Raw genomic sequence first — 23,318 nt, 5'->3', positions numbered from 1 at the left:
ATACAAGTTAGCATCTTTTCAGCACACAAAAACTCAAGAGGATCCAAGTCACTGCTTGCAATTAGCAAGTCAGAGCTCGTTCAGCAAGAAAGAATGAACAGGTCCCGCCTGAGGTGCTAAGAGGAACACAGGGCAATCTTCACGGCCTCTTTATGAGTGGATCACTCCACTGTTACAAGAAAAAAAGACCATATGCTCCTCCCTGAGCACCTGCTGCAGGCAGAAGCACTTCACCCAAACCAAGTCCCTGAACTGTCACATTGGTGTCTCAGAAAGATTTGTGGATGCACAGCCTATCCAACTCCTTTACTTCTCTCTTTTGGAAATTGGGAATAAAGAGATCTGTTACCTTAATAATGGGCTGATAGCAATGGACCACACTCGATCCTCTGTCTGCACTGTATGTAGACACTGACCAACTCTGCCCGCGGACAGGGACCAAACCTAAAGAGAGAGATGCATGTTATGCCACATCATCCAAAACTGCAGAAGGTAGGATGCACGCTGCTAATGTTGTGCTGGAAGAGCTGCCAAAATTGCCATGTTTACCTTCCCCAAGTTCCTCTCCCTGAATTCCCCTTACTTATTTTTGAGGAGCAGAGCCTTCGATCACTGGCAGAAACATCTCAGCTTATGAGTATGATGTTCCACCCAACTGGTTAGGGAGAGAGCACCCCCATCACCACTTGCTCTCTAGGGGCAGCGCTCAACACAAAGTTATCACCTGCTGTAGTTAAATAAACAAGAGGTGGGATTTGTTCAAATACGTTCTCTTGAACAGTGTGGAAAGACTTTGTAGCACCCCTGAAAAATTTTCATTAATATTATCTATAAAATTAATTGTTCGCCAGTTTTCTTTTATAAATCCACCCCCTTCAGACCAAGTTTAAGTGTACCCCAGGCTGTTTTCAAATAGGTCCCCCTTGCTCACTGACAATGTGAGAAAATCTCTTCCCTCCCCCATCAGTGCAAACATGCACATCCCCTTCCACCAGTTCACCCCTTTGTTTCTGGGTCCTAATAAAGGCCCCAAAATTCTTGCTGGGGCCTCTGCCTGTGGCCCTCATTTTCTCCACCTTGCCATCATTCTTGGCCCATGGGAGGCAAGCCCCCCTTTCTCTGTAACCAACCCCCAATGTTTCACTTCAAGACTTCAAAGCAGGGAGTGCCCTATTTGTTTGTTTGTTGATAATGCCCAGGATTGCAGGCTATTCTTGTCAGCGGGGAATTTAGCACCTAGTGTCAGCAAAAGCAGCAGAAAAGCTTAACTCCTTTAAGGCATCCCTATCTCCTACAGGTTAAAAATATTGCTCAGAGCACACTATCTGCTGCCTATCACACAGGAATGTACATTAGCAGCTCTTCGGGGCTTAGTCCTAATCAACACTCGGCAGAGCCCTCAATAGCTTAGACACTTAGAGCCCCTTTAAAAGGCTGGTAGGGATTCCCTTCCACCCTCCAAGAGTCTCATTCGTGCAAACAAGACAGCCTACAAAAGAGATGATAAAAAATAAGAGGTGAACATCTCCAGAACATATGCTGTGGGGAGCACTGTGTGGGCAAGATCTCACACTAGCTCCAAGGAAAACAGCCTTAAATTCCCCTCTGGCCTTCAGGAATTTGTTCTCAAGGTCGGGGATGTCTGTCCTCCAGCTGTCAGAGAAGCAGCAAAAAGGAATTTCCCAGAAAAGAGGCTCCACAGACCGGAGAGGAGCAACCCTGTTAAAGTGTGAGACAAAGCAGCATCAAGGCCTTGCTCCCAGGAGGCAAACGGCATTCCCAGTAGCGCCTTTTGCATCTGAACACTGCTTTACTTGGGAGTGATTTTATCCAGGAGTACATCTGTACAGAAGGACAACAAAAATAAATAGGGTCATGCTGCTTAGCAGCCTGTCAGATAGTTACCCATTTCCACAGGCTTCCTACAAAACCTTGAAAGAGACATTTAAGTCTTCCTTTGCTCCAACTTCCCCTCTTGCAAAACAGGAATAGCTGTTTTTCCTCTAACTTCCGTCATTGCTCTATGAGATGAACTAGGGACCAAGAGTATTCATCAGCCTACCCTGAGCAAAAGCCAAAGTTTTCAACATACAGCAAACCAAGAACCATTAAAAAAAACCAAAAAAACAACCCGGACAAAAAAAAAAAACCCACCACAAATAAATGAACATCATTTAGGAACATAGGAAAAGACATCATGCCATCCTTTACAGAGACTGAATATGTATCAGACAGCATGTTAAACCACACTGTACCACAAAGCAAGGATGGGTTTGAGATACATAGAGCAAATTTCACATTAAATGGCACAGATCTCCACTACAGTGTAGACAGATATACAGTGAAAGAAGCAAAATATCAGCTTCTGCCTTCTGCATGTCCTAGTTTAAGCCAGCAGCTGATGTTGTAAACCTCTGCCAAATTTCTTCCTTAAAAGCCTGGTACAGCAAGCATCTTTTCAGAGACATGAGCCTAAACCAAGATAACCAGTGCTCCTCCTGCAAGGAGTACAGGCTCACAACAGTTCTGCTGACACTTAAATATTCATGGTACAAGACCTCTGAAGTCACCTCTGCAGCAGCACCTGCAGCTGCTGAAACATCACTGCTCACCTTCGCTGTTCGGTCCCGGGAGCCACTGACAATGAGGCCACCTTGGAAATCCACACAGTTCACCTCCTGTTCATGTGCAGAGAACTTGACACTGTAGGAGCCATGGATCTTGTGAAGGACAATACTTCCATCCCTGAAAAACAAATCACCAAACAGGGAGTTTGTATCAGCTGCATCTCCCCTGGACACACACCTTTCACTAGCGCTTAAGAGTGTCACAAAAAGACCAGGACTGGTCTCTCACAGAAGCTGAAATCATGTGGCATTATTAACCCTCCACCCTTCACACATCACCTGTTCTCTTGTAATCCCACATCTGGCCAGTCAAAGCCTGATCTGATGCACGTGCAAATTTTCCTGGCGATCTTTCCACCTTCCACTTTGTGTTAAGCTGCAGAAACTAGCAGAGCAACCATTCCTCCTCCTACTACTTTGAGCTTGCCAGAATACTGTCTCTATGCTGAATGGCTGGAGTAAGGGAACAAGTTAGAGGACATTCTCACCCACGTCCAAGTCTCAGCTTTTCATTCATTTCAGAGCAGCTGTGTAGGGTGCTGTACTTTGAATTGACTACACAGACATTTAGACTTTTTTCAAACAATACCGTTACTGGAATTTTAAATGCATGCCTTCATTTTCACCTGAATTTTGGGCTACAGTTCATGGGGGAGAGTCTCACCAAATCCAGGGCAGACAGCCATGCTTGTCTCTCCCAGCTCTGTGCTTAACTGCTGTGTATTTTAACGGTTATAACTTTATAAGCAACACGTCTGTCATTTTGCTGTAGCTGAAAAAGGCCAGTCAGATGCAAAATTAATTGGAGAAGTGTGTGTATGCTGGAACGCTTGGCAGTTTTCCCCCTCTCCACAATTATATCAGTGGATCTAATAAATATATACTTGTCCCTAGAAAGCTTTCTGCACCACTGCAGTCCCAGCTAACCAGCAGTACTGATTATTAGAACAGTCTAGCTACCCCGACTCTAACAGGGAAAGAAATGAAACTTGCACATCAGTCAGGTGTGCAATCAGTCAATCCCTATTCAACATCCTGTGGATGTTTACACAAGTTCAAAAGAGAAAAGGACACTTTATAAGGCAAACAGCATGAGACTCAGCTCTTTCACTGCTGTAGTAGAAGTTTTTCCAGGACAGAATCAAATTATAAGAGAGGAAGCAGCAGCAGTTGACCACAGCCAAGCATGAGGACACTGTGTAACAAGACTGGCCCCTCTGCTCTGAGCTGGAGTTACACAAAATCTTTCCAACTTCAGTGCCACAATCCTTGGGCTCCTTTGTTCATGCAACTTACCCCCCTCCGCTGACGATGTGGGAGTTGGCAAGAACGAAGCGACAAACGTCCTCCTGGTGGCCAGAGAAGATGGCTTGAGGGTGACGCTGCAAACCTGTACCCTCTGGACAGATGGGGTAGGCCTGGATGTTCTCTGCTTGAGACAGGTAGAGATACTCGCCATCCAGCTCCATCCATGGCATCAAACTGCAAACAGAGAGCAGGTTGAGGACATGCAGGAGTAGGGAGAAGAAAACAAAACAAAACAATCTCACACGCAAAATAAAAATAAAAGACTGCATATGTAAATATATGAAGAAAAACAAATGCCCACTCAAGAAAACTGAAGTTGGAGTTGCAGGTCACATACAAAAGCAGACCTTCTCCAGCAACATAGGAAGCAGGTTACATTGCAGGCATTTTTCTAACCAAGAGCTGAGAAAAAGGAGGCATGGAATCTCTGAAGGAGAAGGTGGCCAAAAGTCTAGTGAGGTTAGACAGGAAATACTTAAGGGTCCCTGAGCTTGCACATGAGCCCTGTACTTTTTAAGAAACTAGACTCTCAGGCATTGGTGAGCTATGCTGAGTACTTCTGACAGAGCCTTCAATATGAGGCTGTTGGAGCAAACAGTAAGTTTTGATCCTGCACACTATTTCCTGATGCCCAGCAGAGACCATAAAGCTGCCAGTGTTCCATATGCATCTGAGCAGGAGAGCAGGTCACATCAAATACCACAGGTCTTCCTATAGCCAGAAAGTCATCCACCTCCTGCAATCTGAGGCTACTCAAGAACTTTATGCTCATCGTGTAGAAGAGGTATTTTTCTACATGCACACCTCTTCCACTGCTGAGTCAAAAGCAATTGTGGAGCAAGCTCTTGATTTCTATTACCTGTCTTTCAGAAGAGTACATACACCCTTTCTGCCCCCTGCTTTCTGTGAGACATTGGCAGGTTCCTAGAGACAGGTTCCAGGCCATGAGCAGTGGACTGCCAAAAGAACTGTTCCAAAGTATTTAAGATTGGTGTTACAAGTGGAAAATATGCTTTACTTCCTGGGAGACCAAGAAGAGGAGAAGACACTCAAACAATGTCTGAATCAAGTCTGTTATCATGAGGATTATTTATTCTTGAAACAAAACCAAAATATAGAAGAAAACAGGCTACGATGCACACTTAGGCAGTGAGACCTTTGCTCAAAATCTTGTTTTTGTGTAGCCGTCAGAGAATCAGCAAATAAGATTTCTGGATATAGCAAGGCCAGATACAAAAAGAGACCTGGGGCTCATGTCCTATGGAGCATGGATGCATGGAATTGTCTGTACTCTGCAGCCACTGCTGAGTGCACCAACAGCCATGGAAACATTGAGCAAAATCAGCTTTCAAACTATTCGGGAACAAACTGTTTTGAAAGCAAGAGGGTTCCTCATGAAAACCTATCTCCCTCTTTTTTTAGATCATTCATCCTCAGAGGTCATGCTTTTCTGTGTCATCAGAGCCGCTACATGCAGGCGTACCTCACAACATCACAATGAACAACCAGAGACAAGCAAGAGGACAAGACTGCTCATTAGATAGAAGGTTCCTGCTTGCCTTCAATCTCCAGTTGAGAGATTCATCTCCAATAACAGGCTTTAGTCACATGGACAAAGTAGTTGAGTTTATAGTGTTCATCTGGGACTTGATCATATGCATGGAAAAAAGAGGCATATCTTTAGAGCAGCAGCTTTGGTTTTAGGCGGTCTTTGATTTCCTCTTCCTTCCTCCACTCCTACACATCCTCTAAAAGCAAGTGAATATCCAGCTTACCTAGACTACAGCCAGTTTCTGTGGCTCTCCTTTTGCTGCAGTTTAGCTTTTTACCTTTTTCTATGGCTTTTTCATAAGGAGAAGTAACAAATATGAAGCAGGATAAATGAAAATTAGAGGATGCCATTTGGATGGTAGCCTCATTAAATCAGTCTTTGCCTTTTCACTTGGGAAGCTGGTTTAGTAATGATCTCTAACATCCACAGAGCCTGTCTTCACAGATGGTTGCAAGCACTTCAAAGGCAGGTATACAACCTGCACCAAAACCCACTCTGCTCATTACAGCTGTTCCCAGGACTTTAGAAAAGAAGTGGCACATTATCCATCACTTCAATCTACACAGCACAAAAAGGCATGAAAGCTCAATAGAAGGTCCCTGTTCTTCAGCAGCTAACAAACCATAGTCTTTCTCATTTTTCCTTCAGTCTGATGATGAGAAGGCTGAAAATTTACATGTGCTGTTCAGACAAGAGACCTATCTTATGCTTTGCTTTGAAAGCCAAGTATACCTTTGCAAACAAGAATTTAACAATGATCCCCTCTCATTAATGTCAAATATACTTTTTTTTTTTAAGCGGAGAAGCCTAAGGTATCAGAATGAAGAGGCATAAGGCCAAAGAATGTCTAAAGGCTAAAATTAGCATTTTAGATTTGTACATCCAAACCAGGGCCAGGAAAAACCACAGGAAACAAACCAAGTATTTTGAGGGGATACCTAAGTCCACATCTGGGATCAAGGTATGCTCACTGTCAGAGCAGGACAGAAAAGTGCTCATGGAATACAGCAGTAGATATGAACACAACAGTTCAAAGTCTGTAGTAAAGATTGCTAAATCCAAGTAAAACTGTACAGATCAAATCAAAGACAATTTCAAAATACTCAGCATGAATCCTTAGGTCAAGGCAGCAACTCCAGTTACCCCACATCCAGCTGGCCAGCAACAGCTAAAATAGGCCAGCAACCCTATGTATCACCACGAGCAGGAAACATCTCATTTCAGGGCACGGGCGCAAACCCAAGGCCCCACAGCAACAGTCACAGAACAAAGATGAGGAGAAAGAAGCCACTTGCTTGCATTTCCATTTCAGGACCGTCTCCCTCCGGCAGCGTCCTTGCCTCCAGTTCTGAGATACTTTCACCCTCTCCTTCACTGGAATGCCAGCAGCTCTGCAGACAGAGGAAGAGAGATGAGATTAGCAACCAGGAGTGATGCTATCTGGACAACAAATGCACTCAAGCTGGTCACAGGTAAGCTCTCACTCTGGTTCCACGAACGATGAACTGGCAAATGCTGATGGTGCCAGAGCCACACCACAGCAAGCACATTCATGAGAGCTGAGAAGAAAGGAACACTTAGCAGAGTGGGGGGTTATTAGCACAGAAAGTCACATCTGATGATCACTAGTGTACAAGCCTTAAGTCTGATCAAGACTTGATCAACTATACTGAATGCAACACAGGTTCAGACAAAATGTAATCCAAACAAGATGACACAGAAAGGAACTACCAGAAGAACCAAAGAAACAGCACATCACTCTTTTAATAGAGACTAAAAAGAGCCAATTAAGGACAACACTACACAAGAACAGATGGAGGAAACACTAGTCAGGAGAACACTGAAACTGGAAGCCAGAGGAGTGTGTCTATCCAGAAGGACTAGCAAAGAAACTGCTCCAGAGTTTCACCTGTCTGACAATCACATAACCAGATACAATAATCAGAAACCAAGATGTGTTCAGACTAAAGATAAAATACATTCGTCTGTATAAACCACCCAATGCAGACACACACCAAGACAAGCCATCTTTTGCAGTTGCTCACCAAAGGATAGAGATTTCCAGCACATCACTGGAAAATTCTCTACTTACAGTCAGACAAAACTACTAAAAGAGAGACTACGGCTCATAAGCTGTTGCTGGGATACAAATCAAAGTTATTGGGATGAGCTGAAACAAACCAAAAATACCACAGTTCAAGAGGTGACAAAAAGTAGGTACCATAGAGACCTGGGATGAAGGTCTCTTTAGAGTCTACATGAACATACCCAGTTCAAGCAGCTGTTCAATACCTCGTTTGCTTCAATGTTCCATGGTTGATGAAAGATGGGGAAATAGGCAGCTTTAGCTCCCATTTTTCTCACATCAAAATTTAATTATTCCATATCCTTGGTGGAGCTGCTTAGTTAGAAAAAAAATCAGAAAACTACAAACAAGAAGAAACTCTTGAAGTTATCCTTCTTAACTAGGAGTTGTGAACCACTTCCTAGACTGTAAGAGTTTATCCCCCTTTCATGCATTTCTCAACAGTCAGTGTTCCCAGATGCATAGGATGAAGGGAAGATCCTTAAGAGATGGGAATTGGTGCCTGATCAGAACCAGTTCCCTCCTCCCTTCCCTGCAGTCCCCTCAGTCCACTTCCCAAAAGTGGCATTTTTGGGTACTCTGTCATTTTTAAAACAAAGATTAGCTCCCTGTAAATAAACATCTCCTGTGGTTGTTAATGGGTGTAGGAATCTCTAACCTGGCCCTGGGGTCTGGCCAGACTCTTTATTTTCCCAGCCTTCCTTCCATAGCCTCAGGCTTCTTTTTCTCTACTCACCCTTCCCTCCTCTTTTCTATGCTTTCCGGCACTTAGTCACCATTATAATTTGACTGCATTCCTGGGCATGTGACCCATTTTAAACAAAAACAGAAACCACACACAGAAAAGCTTTTCGTCCCCTAGAAAGCCATGCGACTTTATGATCAGTAGAGCCACACCAATTAAAACTGAATTTAGAAAGCTACAAGCTCTTTATTTCTCATAGCCATTGAAAAACAAACAAACAAATTAAAAAAACAAAACAAATAGAGAGTCAGCCTAGGCTGCAAGAAGAGGAATTCCTTTTTTAAAGGGAGCACTTGCAGGAGCTCATGGGACCAGATAGTGTCTGAGATGAGGAATGCACAGCACTGAAAAGTCAGGTCAGGTCCACTCTCCTCATTGCTTATTACTCTCCCAGACAGAGTTCAGGCTCTCCGCCTACATCCAATTCCATTCATTACTCCAAAACACTTCTCCTCCCCACACTCAACCCTCAGTTAAGTTCTCCCCACGTACAGATTTTAAGTCACCAGCTTACACAGTAATGGAAAATGCACTCATGCCACAACCCCCTTCCAACACGTGCTAGCCCAACCAGACATCCTGAGCTCAATGCACAAACCCTAGTAAGACTAGATGGAATTTCCAAGGCTCTGAAAAAGGTGAATCCAAGGTCAAAAAAGCAGCCTCCATCTTACACTGCTGGTCACTTTTCTGGCTGGGAGGCAGGCCTTGGTCCTCCTGCTGCTGAAAGTGGAATTTCAGAAGAGTCACACGTTGGCTTGGCTCAGAGTACCAGTTCACTACCACGCTTACTCCTGCAACAGACACCTCATTCTTTCACAGAAATCAATCTCCTCAATCTGGAAGGGCTGAGGGTTGTGTGGGGAGGACTATTTGGGGGGAGGTCTGGTGGGGTTTTGGGAGCGTTTGGTTTGGTTTTTTGTTTGTTTTACTGTTAATAGATATTTTATTCATCCAGCCTGCTTCCACCATATCGCAGTTCTGGATCCAGCTAATTTAAACATGTCTTAAAAGTATCCACCTTTTATTTTCCAGGCATTTTATTCAATCAAAATAGAGGCAAGAAAAGGGACATACAGAGAAAGTTGATGTATACATCCCTCCCCTTTGGCAATGCCAAGGCAGCAGAGACTGAACTGCAATAATTTTCAAGTGCTGGTCAGAGACATTCAATCCCCTATACCAGAAGAGAAGCTAAATGAAGCCCAGTGATGGAATCAAGTATTGAGATATAATTTGATATTTGTTAATAATTTTATATTTTATTTGATTCCTCAACAGCACCTCCCACAGCAATTCCCAAGATACAAAAAAAAATGTGATGAGAATCACTGCAATGTATGAGAACAGTTCTCAAATCTTAGAAAGTTAAAAAAGGCATCACCATATAAACTTAATAATTTGATTGGAAATTTTCTTTTCTCCCCTACAAGAAACTATTTTGCTTCAATCATGATCAACACACTTCCTACACATAAAAACTTTTAAGAGTTGTTCCATGATAGGTAATCAACAGACATTACACACCTAAACACAGTGGTTGACTTAACTGTACCTCTCACTTCAGCAACTGTGCTGAACACCCAAAGATTCAGGAGACTAAACCACCTCATGAAGCCAAATACTACGTAAAATGCCGGGGAGGGACCACTATCCATTGGTCAGTGAATACTTTGACCTTTCTTAGTTTGCGATCCAGCAAAATACTAAGCCACATTCCTAAAATTCAGTACATGCATAAGCGCTCTGTGAAATCAAGATCTTGGCATTCATGTTCCCAGAGAAACCACCCAACAGTGAACTTCAAGACTGCTGAAGGCTGACTCACTGAGGAAGGACTGCTATTTTTAGCAGGACCTACACAGCCCTGCATCAGAAAGCAACTGAAGTACAGTCCAACATCCTAGAAACATAGGATGAAGGAACCAGTGAACACTGAATGTGAAAACTCAATGAAATTCAAGAAAAATGTTCTTAAAACACACCAGTGTGCATCATCTTACACCTTTGCTAGGGCATCACAGTATCAACAGCTGATAAAGTTACATGGCAAAGAACACACAAGGCTACCTTTGTTATTACCTAATTAATCCAAAAAGCACTCTGTCGGGATCCCAAACCATACAGTGCAATATTTGACCTGACCTAACGTGTGTTTCCAGTTGCACGCACTCCTGATGGAAGTTCCCCTTACAAAGACTCCCTTACGCTAAGAAAGAATATTTCTCACAACCTGAGAGGGAGTTCCAGGAGAAAAATCATCCCAAGCAACCCATTACAAAGGATTTTTCATTTCCCCCTTCCTACCTCATCCCCACCATACAAAAAAAAAAAAAAGCTAAATGTATTTTGCTCAAATTATGAATTTCCTCTCTTTCTTGGCAGAGTTGCCAAAAGAAATGTAATATTCCTTCTGGAGTCCATTTCCCAGCTGCTGAAGTGAGAGACTGGGACTGTCCCCACACAGCACCACTGACCCAGGTGACTTCAGCCACCATGGCAGTTGTTGGCCTGGGCCTCAAAAGAAAGCAATGAAAGAATCACTCAGCCAGAGTTCAAGCACATTGCCTCCTAAAGCTTCATATCCAACCGATTTTGCCTTCATTTACCCCCTCCTCACACAAAGTCCTTTGCCATCAGAAATGGTATTTCTGCAATAGCGAGAGCTTCCACGCTTCACTGCATCCCAGGGAGATTTCTACCGGGCATCTACAATTTCAGCATATGCCAAAACAATGGTGCCTGCAACAACATATACTGTGTTACAGAAGGTAACACCGACATGTCATACTGTGTATTTTCCCAGCTGCATGGGGCATCCTAACCCAGCAAAATCCTTCACGTTTTGCTACATTTTAACTACCAAAGAGCTCATCTGGAAAGGCAAGTCTGCAGAGACTTGCTGAGACTGAATCTCTTCCATGGACAAAATCTGTTGTCTACATAAAGGCTGTCACCAGCCTGCCTCAGGCCTGACTGGAAGGGTCATACAGAGAACAAACAGGTCACAGTGGCTAAGCCTCACTTTCAACCTTGGCCCTGTGGCAAGGGTGGCTAACACAAGGACCAACTGTGCTTATTTGTGTAATTGGGACACACCTGTTGAATGGCAGGGTCTCAGTGCAGCCACAAGTCACAGGCCACCAACAGACAGCCAAGAGGGAAAAGCTATTTATGTCAGAAGCTCCTGTTGCTGTCCTCAACAGGTCGGCTGGCTTTCAAAATGTCTCTTCCAGGACAAAAATTCCAACTGAATTCCTTTAGCACATGACCCTTATTTAGCTTACTACCATGTTCAGCCTGTCTTCTGTGCTCCCCCCCTCCCTACGTGACACAGGCTCAAATAACTCCAAGACAGAAGAAAGCTCTACTGACTGTTCTCTTGCTGTTCCTTCCCTTCTCTGGTGTGTCTGTGCCATCTCAGTTAGACAGCACCAGGCTGTGCAGGTCAACTGCTCCACCAAAAGCTCTCACGAACAAGTCGTCTCATGAAAAAGAGACTCTAACAATACCTAGGGGTGCAGACAAATTTCTGTACGCACAGTAAGGACACACACCTTCACACAGGCTTCCAAAAAAACCACCATCACCAGGATTGAGCCCGACCACTCTGCCATCAGATGCCCTCTCCCTTACAAGTGACTGCAATGGGAACATGGCTAGAAACTCCAGGCAGGGTTTGGACACTCTCAGGGACCTATGTTGGCTTTTTAGAGAATGAAATTTGGGCTGCTTCAAAAAATGCATGGCCCTGGAAAGATCTGAGAAAACCTGCGGCTGCTCAATAGCTGTCATGTGTTTTCTGATCTGAAAGAGTAGACTGTCAGGGTAGCATTTGGATAGAATGAAATATAGCTAGTTTAACAGAGATAATAGTGATAAGCACAGCACACATATTTTAACTACGTAACTATTCTGAACTACATAGAATTCTTCCACTTTGAAATTGTGAGTATTTTAAGGGAAAGGTAAAGCAGGCCTCAAAGAACTCTTACAAACTTCACCTTCCCAGAACAAAAAGAAGTTCCAATGCTGTGGAGCTGTCCTGGAAGATCTGTCCTGCTTGGCATTAAGAATTTAGAGTAAGAACAAAAGTAAGCACAGTTTATGAAAGCCACTGACTTTTCCAGCACAACGCAATAGCTGCATGCCCTCTTCCAGGCTTTTGCCATTACTGCAATATCCTCCCCAGAGTACTCCCTTCTGCATCATCTACACCAGTTCATTGCCTACTTCATTTCTGTCTTAATGTAATGAAATTTTGGTAAAACAAAAAAAGATGAAGGAAACTGAAGCAGCTTTACAAGCATTCCCACTCCCTCCCCTTCCAGTGGTGAAGGCAGAGGTCTTCTATGATTGCTGCAGTTTGCATTTGGATTTGACTTGCACAGATTGGCCATTTCCTGCTCCTGTAGGTGTATACATTTTTCCAAGATGTGGAAAAAACACAGCTCTTATTAACTCACAGAAATGCTTACACAAGCTCTTAAATACTCAGAGATGATAAATTCGTCCATTAATGGATCTGTTTTTCTGAACTGGAGAATATACCACGATCCTAGCAGGCAAGGCAGAACAGGGGATGGGGGAGAGAAAATATACAGTGGAACATTTCTATATTTTGACAACATCTATTAATACATTACAAAGAGCAAATTGTCAAGCTATTTAGGTTGCAACTTTTAACTTGCCCTCTAAAATTCCTTTGTAACAAAGAGGAAATAAGTTTAGCCCAGCTGCAACTTTATTCCTTTCTTCCATGCTTTAAATAAAGAACCACCTTGCAATGAGCTCTTTGCCTCTCCAATTTCTCCAGTCCAAGGTGGTCCAGCAGGCAGGCACTGGATAAAGGCTTAAAGCACCCTCTGCTATTCCTGGCTCTGACACTGACCTGCTGCACAGAGGGCAGCTTGGTTGACATCTCTCTGCCTCTGCTTCACCTCCCAGCCCTTGTTTACCCTGGCTATTTAGGCAGCAAGCTCATCAGGGCAGAGACTGCTCTTGCTGGGCCTGTACAACAGCTGGCAAAACAGACACAGGCTACAGGACACAACTGTAATATCACTATACTCACCAAAAACCCAAAGGCTTTGTGCTACTGCTCAGCTACAGTTTAGCTCCAGAAAGTGTTGTAAAGTCTTAACTTTACTGTGGTATGCTGCCATGTGTTTTTGAAACAAAAACTGCACCTTTCACCTTACATCTTGAAGATGGAGCTCAACTTTTGCTTCAGCTGCTCCTATGACAGAGTGAAGTAAAAATCTTCAGCATAGGACTATCTTTTTACCATCCTCATAACAAGGTCTTTTAGCAGTACAGGTCTATACAGAAAATTAACACCACTATGCAGAAAAAGTGGCAGCCTGATATAGAGAGATGCATAGGACAGGTGCCAAGCACATCCATCTAGAACCACTCTGTGCTTCCGTAACAGTGACACAATATTCTCTTGAACCTTTATTTACTGCTGATTCAAAGAAGAAAGAACACATTTTTAACACCAAGAATGTGCTTTAAGAACCCTTGCAAGTCAGCTCCTGTTGTTCCTAACATACAGTGACTCCTGCTGATGCAAACCTAGCGATACCCCTCAGCCTGCCAAAGAAATGAAGTGTACAGATACATCTCTCAAAGCAAACTTCGTTCTTCTCCTGCAAGTGCACAACTGAATCAATACCTTAAATACTTAATTTGGCTTACATCTGTGTCTCCCAATCAGCTGAATGTACTAGAAATGGCAAATATGAGAGATGGTCAATGTTGTGAATATGCCTTTGACAATAACAGTTAGTGTCTGGGATTAAATGCATATCTTCCTTTGGCATCATTACAACTCAATTTAACATTGTTTAAGCCTAAGCAAGTGTCCAGAGATAACCATAGCTGGCAATTTTTAAAGGTATGTAGCCAGGATGACAAATAGTTTAATAATATAAAAGTTAAATAAAATCAAATTGTTTCACATATACTACTACTTTTCTTTTTCCTGCTGCTAACAGCTAGAGGTTTGCATCCAGTTTCTTATCAATCTTCTCTCTTCCCTATTTTGCCATAAAGAAGTTCTATAAGCAAGCTGACTTCAAAACCAGTTTTTTCACATATAAGATAAAGCCCTTTCCTTCTGATCTTCTTGTTACGATTATCAGAAGATATACCAAACAGAAACAACATTTTAAAGAAACAGTGTCATTTTCAACTTAATCACCCTTTTAAAAATGGGTAAGTGGGGGCAGGGGATAAGTTTCACAGCTATCTCACTCTAGGCTCAAATTTATTGCTATTTACAAAGCATTAACAGATGGCTTATCAAAAGCCATTTAACAGAAGAAATGATCAAACTATTCTGAGATGGGGTTTTGTTTTAAACTGTAAATACTCCCTAGACTAGTTTTTAACTTATGCCAGCCTCCAAGGGACCATCAGTTTAAAATCTAATGTTAGAACCATGCACGTTATTTTATTAAGTACATTAACCCTAAACTGTTCCAGCCTTTGCTTTCTCAATTGCTCACAGTATTGCACAAAAACCTGTTAAAAATAAACCCCAATGTTCAGCTCATGCAATATTAGCCAGAACATGCAACAGAAGCTTCAGCTCCTGAGTCAAAACCAAGCTTGACAAACTCAAGTGTTACTCCATATCACTAAGAAAGCACAGTTATCAAGAAGGTCCAGCTATCCATCATCTTCATCACCATCCTATTTACACAGTGATATTTTAGCTTTAATACCTACTCAGCTCAAATTTAACCTTCAGTGAGCAATCTACCGGGTTCCTACTTAGAATTACTATCAAGAAAGCCAGAAGCTTACCTCAACTCCCATCCCAACTTGTACTTGTGTGTTAAATAAAATACAGTATCTCTCTGCAAATCTTACTCCCTCAATTGCAAGAGCACCAATCTCAGAGATTGTTCCTGATCTTGGAGACATGTATGAGGAGCAAGTGCTATGGAAGAGACATGGCTAGTTAAAACCCTCAAGCTGCCACAGAGACTATCAAACTCTTCTTCAGCTAACTACAAATTTTACAGCTGTACAACTCAACATATGCACTCACACTGGTTCTTCTGCAGATGTTCAGATATCCAAACCCCCTCGTACTGCTATATTGCCAGAACTGTCTACCCTACTGGGCCAAAACTCATGCAGCTGCCCACAGATGCTGGATCTCCACACAGGGAAAACAAGTGTTTGCTTTGGGGCATTCTCTGTAAGATCTGGCACACCATTTCAAAGAACTGGAGAACGCCTAAGCCTTCCATGAAGTTAAAAGTAATTAAAGGATTCATCCTACGGATATACCTCAAGGTTCCTCCATAACCACTTGTAATGTCACTTCAGTGTGTTATCCATGATTGAACTCCCCAGGACCACAGCAGTGCTGATCAGTGCTAAAAGCAGCTCTCAGTACTAGAGTTGTTTAAGGAAAACTTGAAAATAGAACTCAGCACAAAAGCATATCCTAGAATTACTAAAAAAACCCTGGACATAGCAAATCTAACAGCACTGAAATCCCTGGGAGTTCATGATATTCAAGCAGCCTTCCCTTCTCTGAAACCCTCTGACCTAGCAAACCTCTTCTGTAGCTGTTTATAGACCTGCATTCCTCTGCAGGGGGAAGTGGTGGTCCTTACACACACCGCACCTGGTCTGCCGTACACCTGATCCCTCCTGCAACTGAAGGAGCACAGTATCACCTTATTCTTAATGAAAAATACAGAACTTCATTTCCTTGGGAGACAAAATCATATATCACAGTAGACAAGAGTCCAATACACAGCCATTCTGCAGTGCTTATTCCTGCTGACTTCCAAGGGAACTCCGCTTAACTTTCAAGCTGTGAAGACTGAGCAGGTTGAAGTGCTGGCCTGAAAACACAACACGAGAATTTTCACCACCACCAAAGTTCTGCTCCTGCGAGGAGGAGCTATAATTGATTCTCTGAAGTCTGCGCTATTGATGAATAGCAATATGAGACAGCAAAATAGGGTTCAAAACCTGACATCCCTTCTTTTGAGTCATGTCAACACAGTGTTTACAGTACCAAGTCAGTGGATGACAAACAAAATCCATGCCGGCAGCTACAGGAAAACCATAGCAAGGGATTTATAGACCCTAACACTCTAAACTTCCTCTTGGCATCCTTTAAGTAGCAAGGAAAGCCCATACCGTGGGGCTGCCTCTGAGTGGCATTTGGTACATAAACAGATTTGAGAGAGAAAAGGCAGACTCTAGGTCCTTACCAACCAAGGCCTAAGCCCCAAAGGCACTTCATCTAGAAAGATGCTGGTGTCATACACAGCAAAGCCAAGAGGGCTCACACCTCTTCCTAACTTACGTTGTGCTGTTGAACTGGAGGAAAAATAAAAATAGACACCAGGAAAAGAAAAACAATAATCCCTACTCACAAAACTTTAAAACCCAGAAGCCATGAAGGTCCAAGAGTCACTTTCTCTGTGACAGATATCACCACCTATACCAGCAACTTGCTCTGTGAGGAGAGCCTAAGATACATGTTTCTGGGGGCCCATGCCCACTCTGAAGCCTTTTCTCAGGACACCATCCCAGGCCTTGCTACCTTGCAGCTTCTTCTCTGAGGTGTCTTTGAGGCCATGGCAGGGGCTGCTGCTCAGAAGTGGTGAAGGTACATGGGCACACAGGAGCCACCCCAGCTGCACACAACAGCTCCCTCCATCTCCTCATGTTCCCACCTCCCCTAGGCTGATGCCCCTGAGCCTCTGCATTTTGTTTGGAGCGGTCTGGGGACCAAGCTGATCACAGAGCCACAGAATTGTTAAGCGTTGGAAGGGACCTCTGAAGATCATCTAGTCCAGCCCCCTACTAAGGCAGGGTCACCTAAAGCAGGTGACACAGGAATGTGTCCAGGTGGGTCTGGAATGTCTTCAGAGAGGGAGACTCCACAGCCTGTCCTGGGCAGCCTGTCCCATTGCTCTGCCACCCTAAGTGTACTTAAGTTCTTCCTCATGTTGAGGGGAAACTTCTTGTAGTTTAATTTATGGTCATTGCTTCCTGTCCTGTTGCTGGGCACCACCGAAACAGCCTGGCACCATCCCCTTGGCACCCTTTGAGATATTTATACGCATTAAAGGGATGCCCTCTCAGTCTTCTCTGAACTGAACAGGCCAGCTCCCGCAGTCTCTCCTCACACGAGAGATGCTCCAGACCCCTCATCATCTTCGTGGTCTCCGCTGGACCCTCTCCAGCAATTCCTGTCTGTCTTGTATTGAGGAACCCTGAGTTGTACACAGTTCTTCAGGTATGGAGAGGGCCTCACGCTGCAGCATTCCCGCTGGGCCTGGCGCTGAGGCATCCCGGGAAGCCCCCGCCATCCTCACCCGCTCCCTCGCGGGGACGAGAGGCACCTCCCCCAGCCCTGCTGGGCAGCGCCGGGGCCGAACCCAGCCCCGCCATTCCGGGGTGCCGCAGCGGCCGCTCCCTCCCGGGGAGGCCCTTCCTGTGCCCTCGCCGCCTCCCCTGGCGCGGGGACAGGGCGGCGCAGCCGCGCTTCGGGAATGGCCTCGCGTCCCCCGCCCCCCGCGGCCCCGCGGCGGCCACGCCGGGAGCGCAGCCCGCCCCTGGCAACCGGCTGGGCCGCAGCATCCCCGGCCTTTCCCGGCCGCCGCCCCCCGCCCTTCCGCCGGGAAGGCCGCGCTTACAGGTCGGTGCCGAGCTGAGTGAAGCCGGAGTTGAGGCAGCCGCGGGCTATGCGCCTCCAGAGGAGATCGCGGCCGCTGAGGAAGCGCAGGCGGCGGCAGACCTGGGCCAGGCGGCCCAAGGCCTGCGCGTCCAGGTAGGAGCAGATGAGGAGCAGCAGCTCCTCGGGTAAGGCCCAGAGCGGGGATGGGGGGGAGGCGGCCCGGGATCCCCCCTCCGCCTGGGGGGACCGGGGGCTGCCCTTCCTCCCCATGGAGCAGCAGCTCCCGCCCCTCCTCCCCGGGAGCCGGAGCTGCTGCTGCCCGGGGGAGGCCAAGCCATGGACGGGGCAGCCGCTCCCCAGTCACATGGGGCAGGAGCCGCTGCCTGTCACTGCCCCCTCCGGGGGAGGAGGCGGCTGCCGGGACCGGAGGGGGCACGGGCCGCCGAGCCCACCCTCGTTAGCGGATTAATTCATTAATGGGAGCCACTGGGACTCCCCCTGTGCAGCTGGGCCCCCCCCCCCCCCCCCCCCCCCCCCCCCCCCCCCCCGACCGGCTCACGGATCTGTCTTCCGATCTCAGATTAGCAGTGTCACCTGATCCGAGTATTCATTAATAACGTGAGCAATTAATGGTGGGGACAGTGATCCCAGGTAACCAGAACATCTGCTTCACCTGGAGCAACCCTAGCTAGGCACTGCACCCCTGCAAAGGAGGGTGAACAGCAAGGTGGTTAATGCTCATTAATTATTCTTGGCCAGGGTCAGGAGCCCATGTCACTCACAAAGTGACAGCAGAGGTCATCTGGTGCTGCACAGCAGTTTTCAACACTCTCAGATTCCTGGGACAGGTAACATAAGGGTCTTCCCCATGTAACAGCAGGCCCTGCTACAATGGATTTCGCCAGCACCCTTCCATGCAGTCCATTCCTCCTTCCAGGGCTCCACAGAGTGAAGGCAGAAAAGTGCTCACAGTTCACACGTGTGTGTACACATACACCAGCACACCACCACAAAAGAACAGTTCATAATAACTGAGTCATTGTTGCCATCCACAGGAGCCTGGAGTACTGACAACGCAGAAGGATTCTGGTCCAAAATGGCAAAGTAGTCCTCCGCAGACAGTGGAGCAGGAAAATATGAGTCTAGTGTTGTGTTATTCTTTCTTATAGTACTTTCCACTCCACAGAAGCCTGAAATGCTGAGGAAATTTCTCCCTCAAAATTAAAAAATAGATAAATTATAAGAAGTTCATCATCTGCCTAGAATGCTTTGAACAGGTGTCACTTAGCCACCACAGTCTACATCTCCTTTTGCAGGGTGGAGTAGGATAATAAATTTCAGCATATAATGAGGTTACCATAGCATACAGGCCTTGAGACAGTACTTGCATCTTGTTCCAGAAGGTCATCTTGTCTGTGTAATCTCAAGCACTCAAATATTCGTACAACTGAATCACCAACTCTGGAAGCCTCATATTTAAGAGTTTCAAAACTGGTCCATTTACACTGAGTTTTAATACACCCTGGAAGTCAGGGAAGTTCCAAAAGGCAGCAAATTTTTTATCAGCATTTATAAGAAGTGATGTCCAAAGTAATTAAAAATTTCTCAAGCTGAGTTTGAGAAATTTTTACTCAGGTGAAATAACAGCACATCTGATAGAGGACTTGAGTAGCCAACTGAAAGGGGGGGTAATGCAACAGATTTAGCTTAACATAAGATTATGGAACTTCGTGTGAATACAGTTTTCTATTGACTTTGTTTATATGAAACTTAGTTCTTTTTGTAATAGACTTTAGCAATGTCTGAAGCATTAAATGTATTAAAAGCTGAGTGGCTTCTCCATCTTAAATTGTTACTGTAAAGATATACTTATTATCAAGTTTGTCTTTTTCCAGTAGCATCACACGGAGACAGCTTCTGCACCCTCCACTATTTAATATTTTTATTAGCAACTTGAAAAAAATCTGAAATCATTCATAGCAAAGCTTTCTAGGAGGCACAAAGCATGGGGCAAGAGGCAAAGGGTGGCTTATGGCTGCATAACCCTATGCTAAGTTTAGGCATAATCACATCATATGTATTTCAATTGAGCCAAATGTAAAGTCTCACATCTAGGAACAAAGAATGTAGGTCACACTGAAAGGATGTAACTCTATCCTGCAAAGCTGCAATTCCGTAAAGACTTCATTAAGATGAATAATCAGCTGAACGTGAGCTCCTTCTGCAGTGCTGCGACCAAAGGGCTGGTGCTGTCCTGGGAAAAAAACAAGAGCTGGGAGTGCTTTTACCTCTGATTTTGACTCTGTTGTGACTGCTTTGGAAATAATTTGTCCAGACAACATTTCAAGAAGGATGTTTAAAAACTAGATGGGTTTCAAAGAAGATTGAATGCAAAAATTATTACAATACTGTCAAACATGTTTTATAGTAAGACCCAAAGTGCTCAGTCTATTTAGCTTTCTAAAGAGAAGGTTAAGGTGTGAGGTGATCATACCTTATGAGCACTGAAACAGGAAGAAAAATCTGGCAATATAAGGATCTTGTGTTTAACAGACAAAGAGAGATCTCTTGACAAAAGGTGATGGGAAACAAATTTGTAAGTAAAGCATCCTTTTGTAGTGAATAAAATTAACTGTTGAAACAGCTTACCAAGATTATGGTAGCTTCACCATTACTGGATTTTTATAAAACAATACCACTTGGTTTTGGTTTGAGGGTTTTTTTCCTTAGAAAGAGAGACTGGCTAGAGCACAACTACTAAAACTTAACCAGGAACTGACCTGGTTAGTCCTAACTCAGGATATCAGACTGAGACAGTCCAAGGGGTCCCTTCTGGTATTAGGCTCTGTTACTCTACAGAGGCAGCTTCTGCGTAGTGCAGTCTCCCTGCACTGTGTGGCATCCAAACTCCTGTGTACACATTCTGTGGCCGTGCCCCTTTACAAGGGAAAACTACTTGGTGCAGACCAGAAGGAGCCTGAGTGCAAAGTAACACGTGCAGTGTGACCCTCTGGGATACCAGGACCAAGGATGGACAAGGGTATCTGAAGAGGGGCCTTGGTGCTCTCCAGTTTGTGACCCAGGGTATAAACAACTATGAAATATTTGGCTAAAATGAAACATGTTTGCACACAGTAATAGTGCAGAGGGTCAACTATGCTCCAAAGAGGATACAGATACATACAATATGAAGAACGAAATTATGATGCGTTTCTCTTAAATGTAGCATTGTTTTCTAGTATGGATAATTGCCTTACAACATAGTAGCAATAGTTATTCTTTGCCCAAAACATAGATATCATACATTACTTGGGGTTTTAAGAGAAATGGACCTCCAACACTTGTTCTCAGGCGTGGTTTCAGCTACTGTGCCTGCTCTGGAGCTGTCAAAGCTCTGCATCATGGGCTAAGAACGCAAAGGCACTGATCTTCCCAACAATGCAAAAGTTAGTGCTTATATAGGTGTCTGCAGGAGCAAGAACCAAGGAAGGTTCTGAACCATTACTAAAACTGTTTGTGTAGCATGATTATTTCCATTACATTATTCATACTATAATAGAGGACTCGGAGCAGGTGCTCAGTGCAGTGTAATCATAATAATGTATCCTTTCCAAATCCTGCAGTCAAAGATCCCAGTCCTTTTGTGGCTCATGGCCACTCTGAACCTCTAGAAAAGGTATAGGATTCTGTGCTCAAGTAGCAGACCATTCCAACATCATGGCTTGCAGAGTTTGTAAACTAAAAATCAGAGAGCTTATATCTGTAAAGCTTTAACAGCTCAAGTCAACAAAACTCAGCTTGGAAGAAACACCATTTGAATACCTGCCTGTCAATTTTATTTTTTTTCTGTCTTCAAGGGGTTTCATTATTTGCAGTGCCCTCAAATACACCTTTCCAGCTAAAGACACATTCATGTGGACAGCTCTTTGTTTTGTTTTTCCTTCCAACCAATGCTTTTGTGTATTTCTGAAACTTAAGACACCTCCTCTGCTACTACAGTACTTATCTGTAACACCATCGCTTTGAGGGATTAAAGCAGGTTACTTGTTACACACTTAGATCAAGAGTTATCTGAGTAGAAAGTCTATCCCGTTAGGGTTGGCGGAATCTGGTTTTGATCTTGAGTTGTTTTGATTTTCTGTGAGAGCAAGTAACATGTTATTTTAACTTCTGAATAAGGTGTGCTACCTGACTGTGTCTCTTCTGTTTGGCAGAAAGGATTAGAAACCTCCACGGAACTTGCACTCTATTAAAGCAGAGTGCTCACCATTGAGAACCAAGGGGCTGAATTGTTTTCAGATTATATGTGTGTGTGTGTCTTTCCCACATCAAAGACTTTGATGGAAGCTGTTCACGCTATTGTCAGGAATGCAGGGATTGGCACAAAGGTGATTAGTAAAATTGCTTTTCTGCAGGAGAAGCACAAAAATTACCAAAGGATTAAAGAGGATGAAATTAAAAGGTTATGCTGAATTTGGGGGTAAATTTTCTCCTTTTAAATTTTCTCCCAGATTACACATATTGATTTGATTTTACCTATAAAAGGTCTGCCAGAAAAAAACAGGATTAGAAGCTGTTTGGTATTGGTTCTGTTAAAAGGAGATAAAAAATCTTCCCTTAAAAATATTCTCAACAGATCCTATTCCAAACCCCATCCACAAGGAGCTTTAATGAGTACTAGGGGCAGCCAGCTACTAGCCATCCATACAGGGTTCTCAGCAGCCACAGGATTGGGACCTTTAGTCGTGTTTGTGCTCAAAATCAGAAAACCAAGCAATTCCATAAATCACTTTGTCATCAGTGATGCTGTTTGTTTACTTTTCTCACTTCACTCTTCTGACAAAGATACTAAACTGAGGAGATCGCTTTCATTATCCACTTGCTAGGCACATGCAATGCTTTTGTATTTTGATCAGCAGCTGAGCTGCTTGAATGGTTTGGAAAAAAAGGCAATAAAAAGGGATTCTCAAATATTTCAGTGTATCAAAATGAACAGCCAAGCCTTCCAGAAGCTTTCTTGCTTGGCAGAACTGCAGTGCAATTAAAAAAGCGTATCACCTCCCATAGCCAGCAGAATTGTCTCATCTTGCTGGTTTAGACTCTCTTTATTTTGCATTTTATTTTGAACAATCTTCTATTATTTGCTAAGTACAAGCCATATACCTATTTCTTGTTTTCGCATTTTGAGTTTTGTTTGTTTGTTTTACTAATCTGTTCTTCCCTGGAAGTCACACGGAATATTTTGTTTTAAACCTCATTTATCAAAGTATTATCTAAAGCATCTGTTCAGAAAATGTTCATTTTAACTGTTTTCCCAACAATGACCTTCTTCCTCCCCC

General features: G+C 44.0%; 1 protein-coding gene across 2 annotated transcripts in view; it reads right to left on the bottom strand.

The window, feature by feature from the left end:
- FBXW4 (F-box and WD repeat domain containing 4) overlaps positions 1–18,337 on the bottom strand; it is a 61,571-nt gene extending 43,234 nt beyond the window's left edge. Inside the window, exons 1-5 of one of the 2 annotated variants that reach the window (XM_027648122.1) lie at positions 17,999–18,337; positions 6,783–6,878; positions 3,924–4,109; positions 2,613–2,745; positions 350–444 (exon numbers count right to left, since the gene is read on the bottom strand). In XM_027648122.1, the coding sequence (XP_027503923.1) occupies positions 350–444; positions 2,613–2,745; positions 3,924–4,109; positions 6,783–6,878; positions 17,999–18,249 (761 nt within the window). In that variant the 5' untranslated portion in view covers positions 18,250–18,337. Of the gene's footprint in view, positions 1–349; positions 445–2,612; positions 2,746–3,923; positions 4,110–6,782; positions 6,879–16,899; positions 17,040–17,998 lie in introns of those variants that run through there. The other variant, XM_027648123.1, reaches the window with a different exon arrangement.
- Between the last annotated feature and the right edge of the window lie 4,981 nt (positions 18,338–23,318).

This window comes from Corapipo altera, unplaced genomic scaffold, assembly GCF_003945725.1.
Source record: "Corapipo altera isolate COAL_440 unplaced genomic scaffold, ASM394572v1 56, whole genome shotgun sequence".
NCBI lineage: Eukaryota > Metazoa > Chordata > Aves > Passeriformes > Pipridae > Corapipo > Corapipo altera.
Note: the sequence above shows the minus strand (reverse complement) of the source record. Positions and strands in the feature narration are given on the sequence as shown.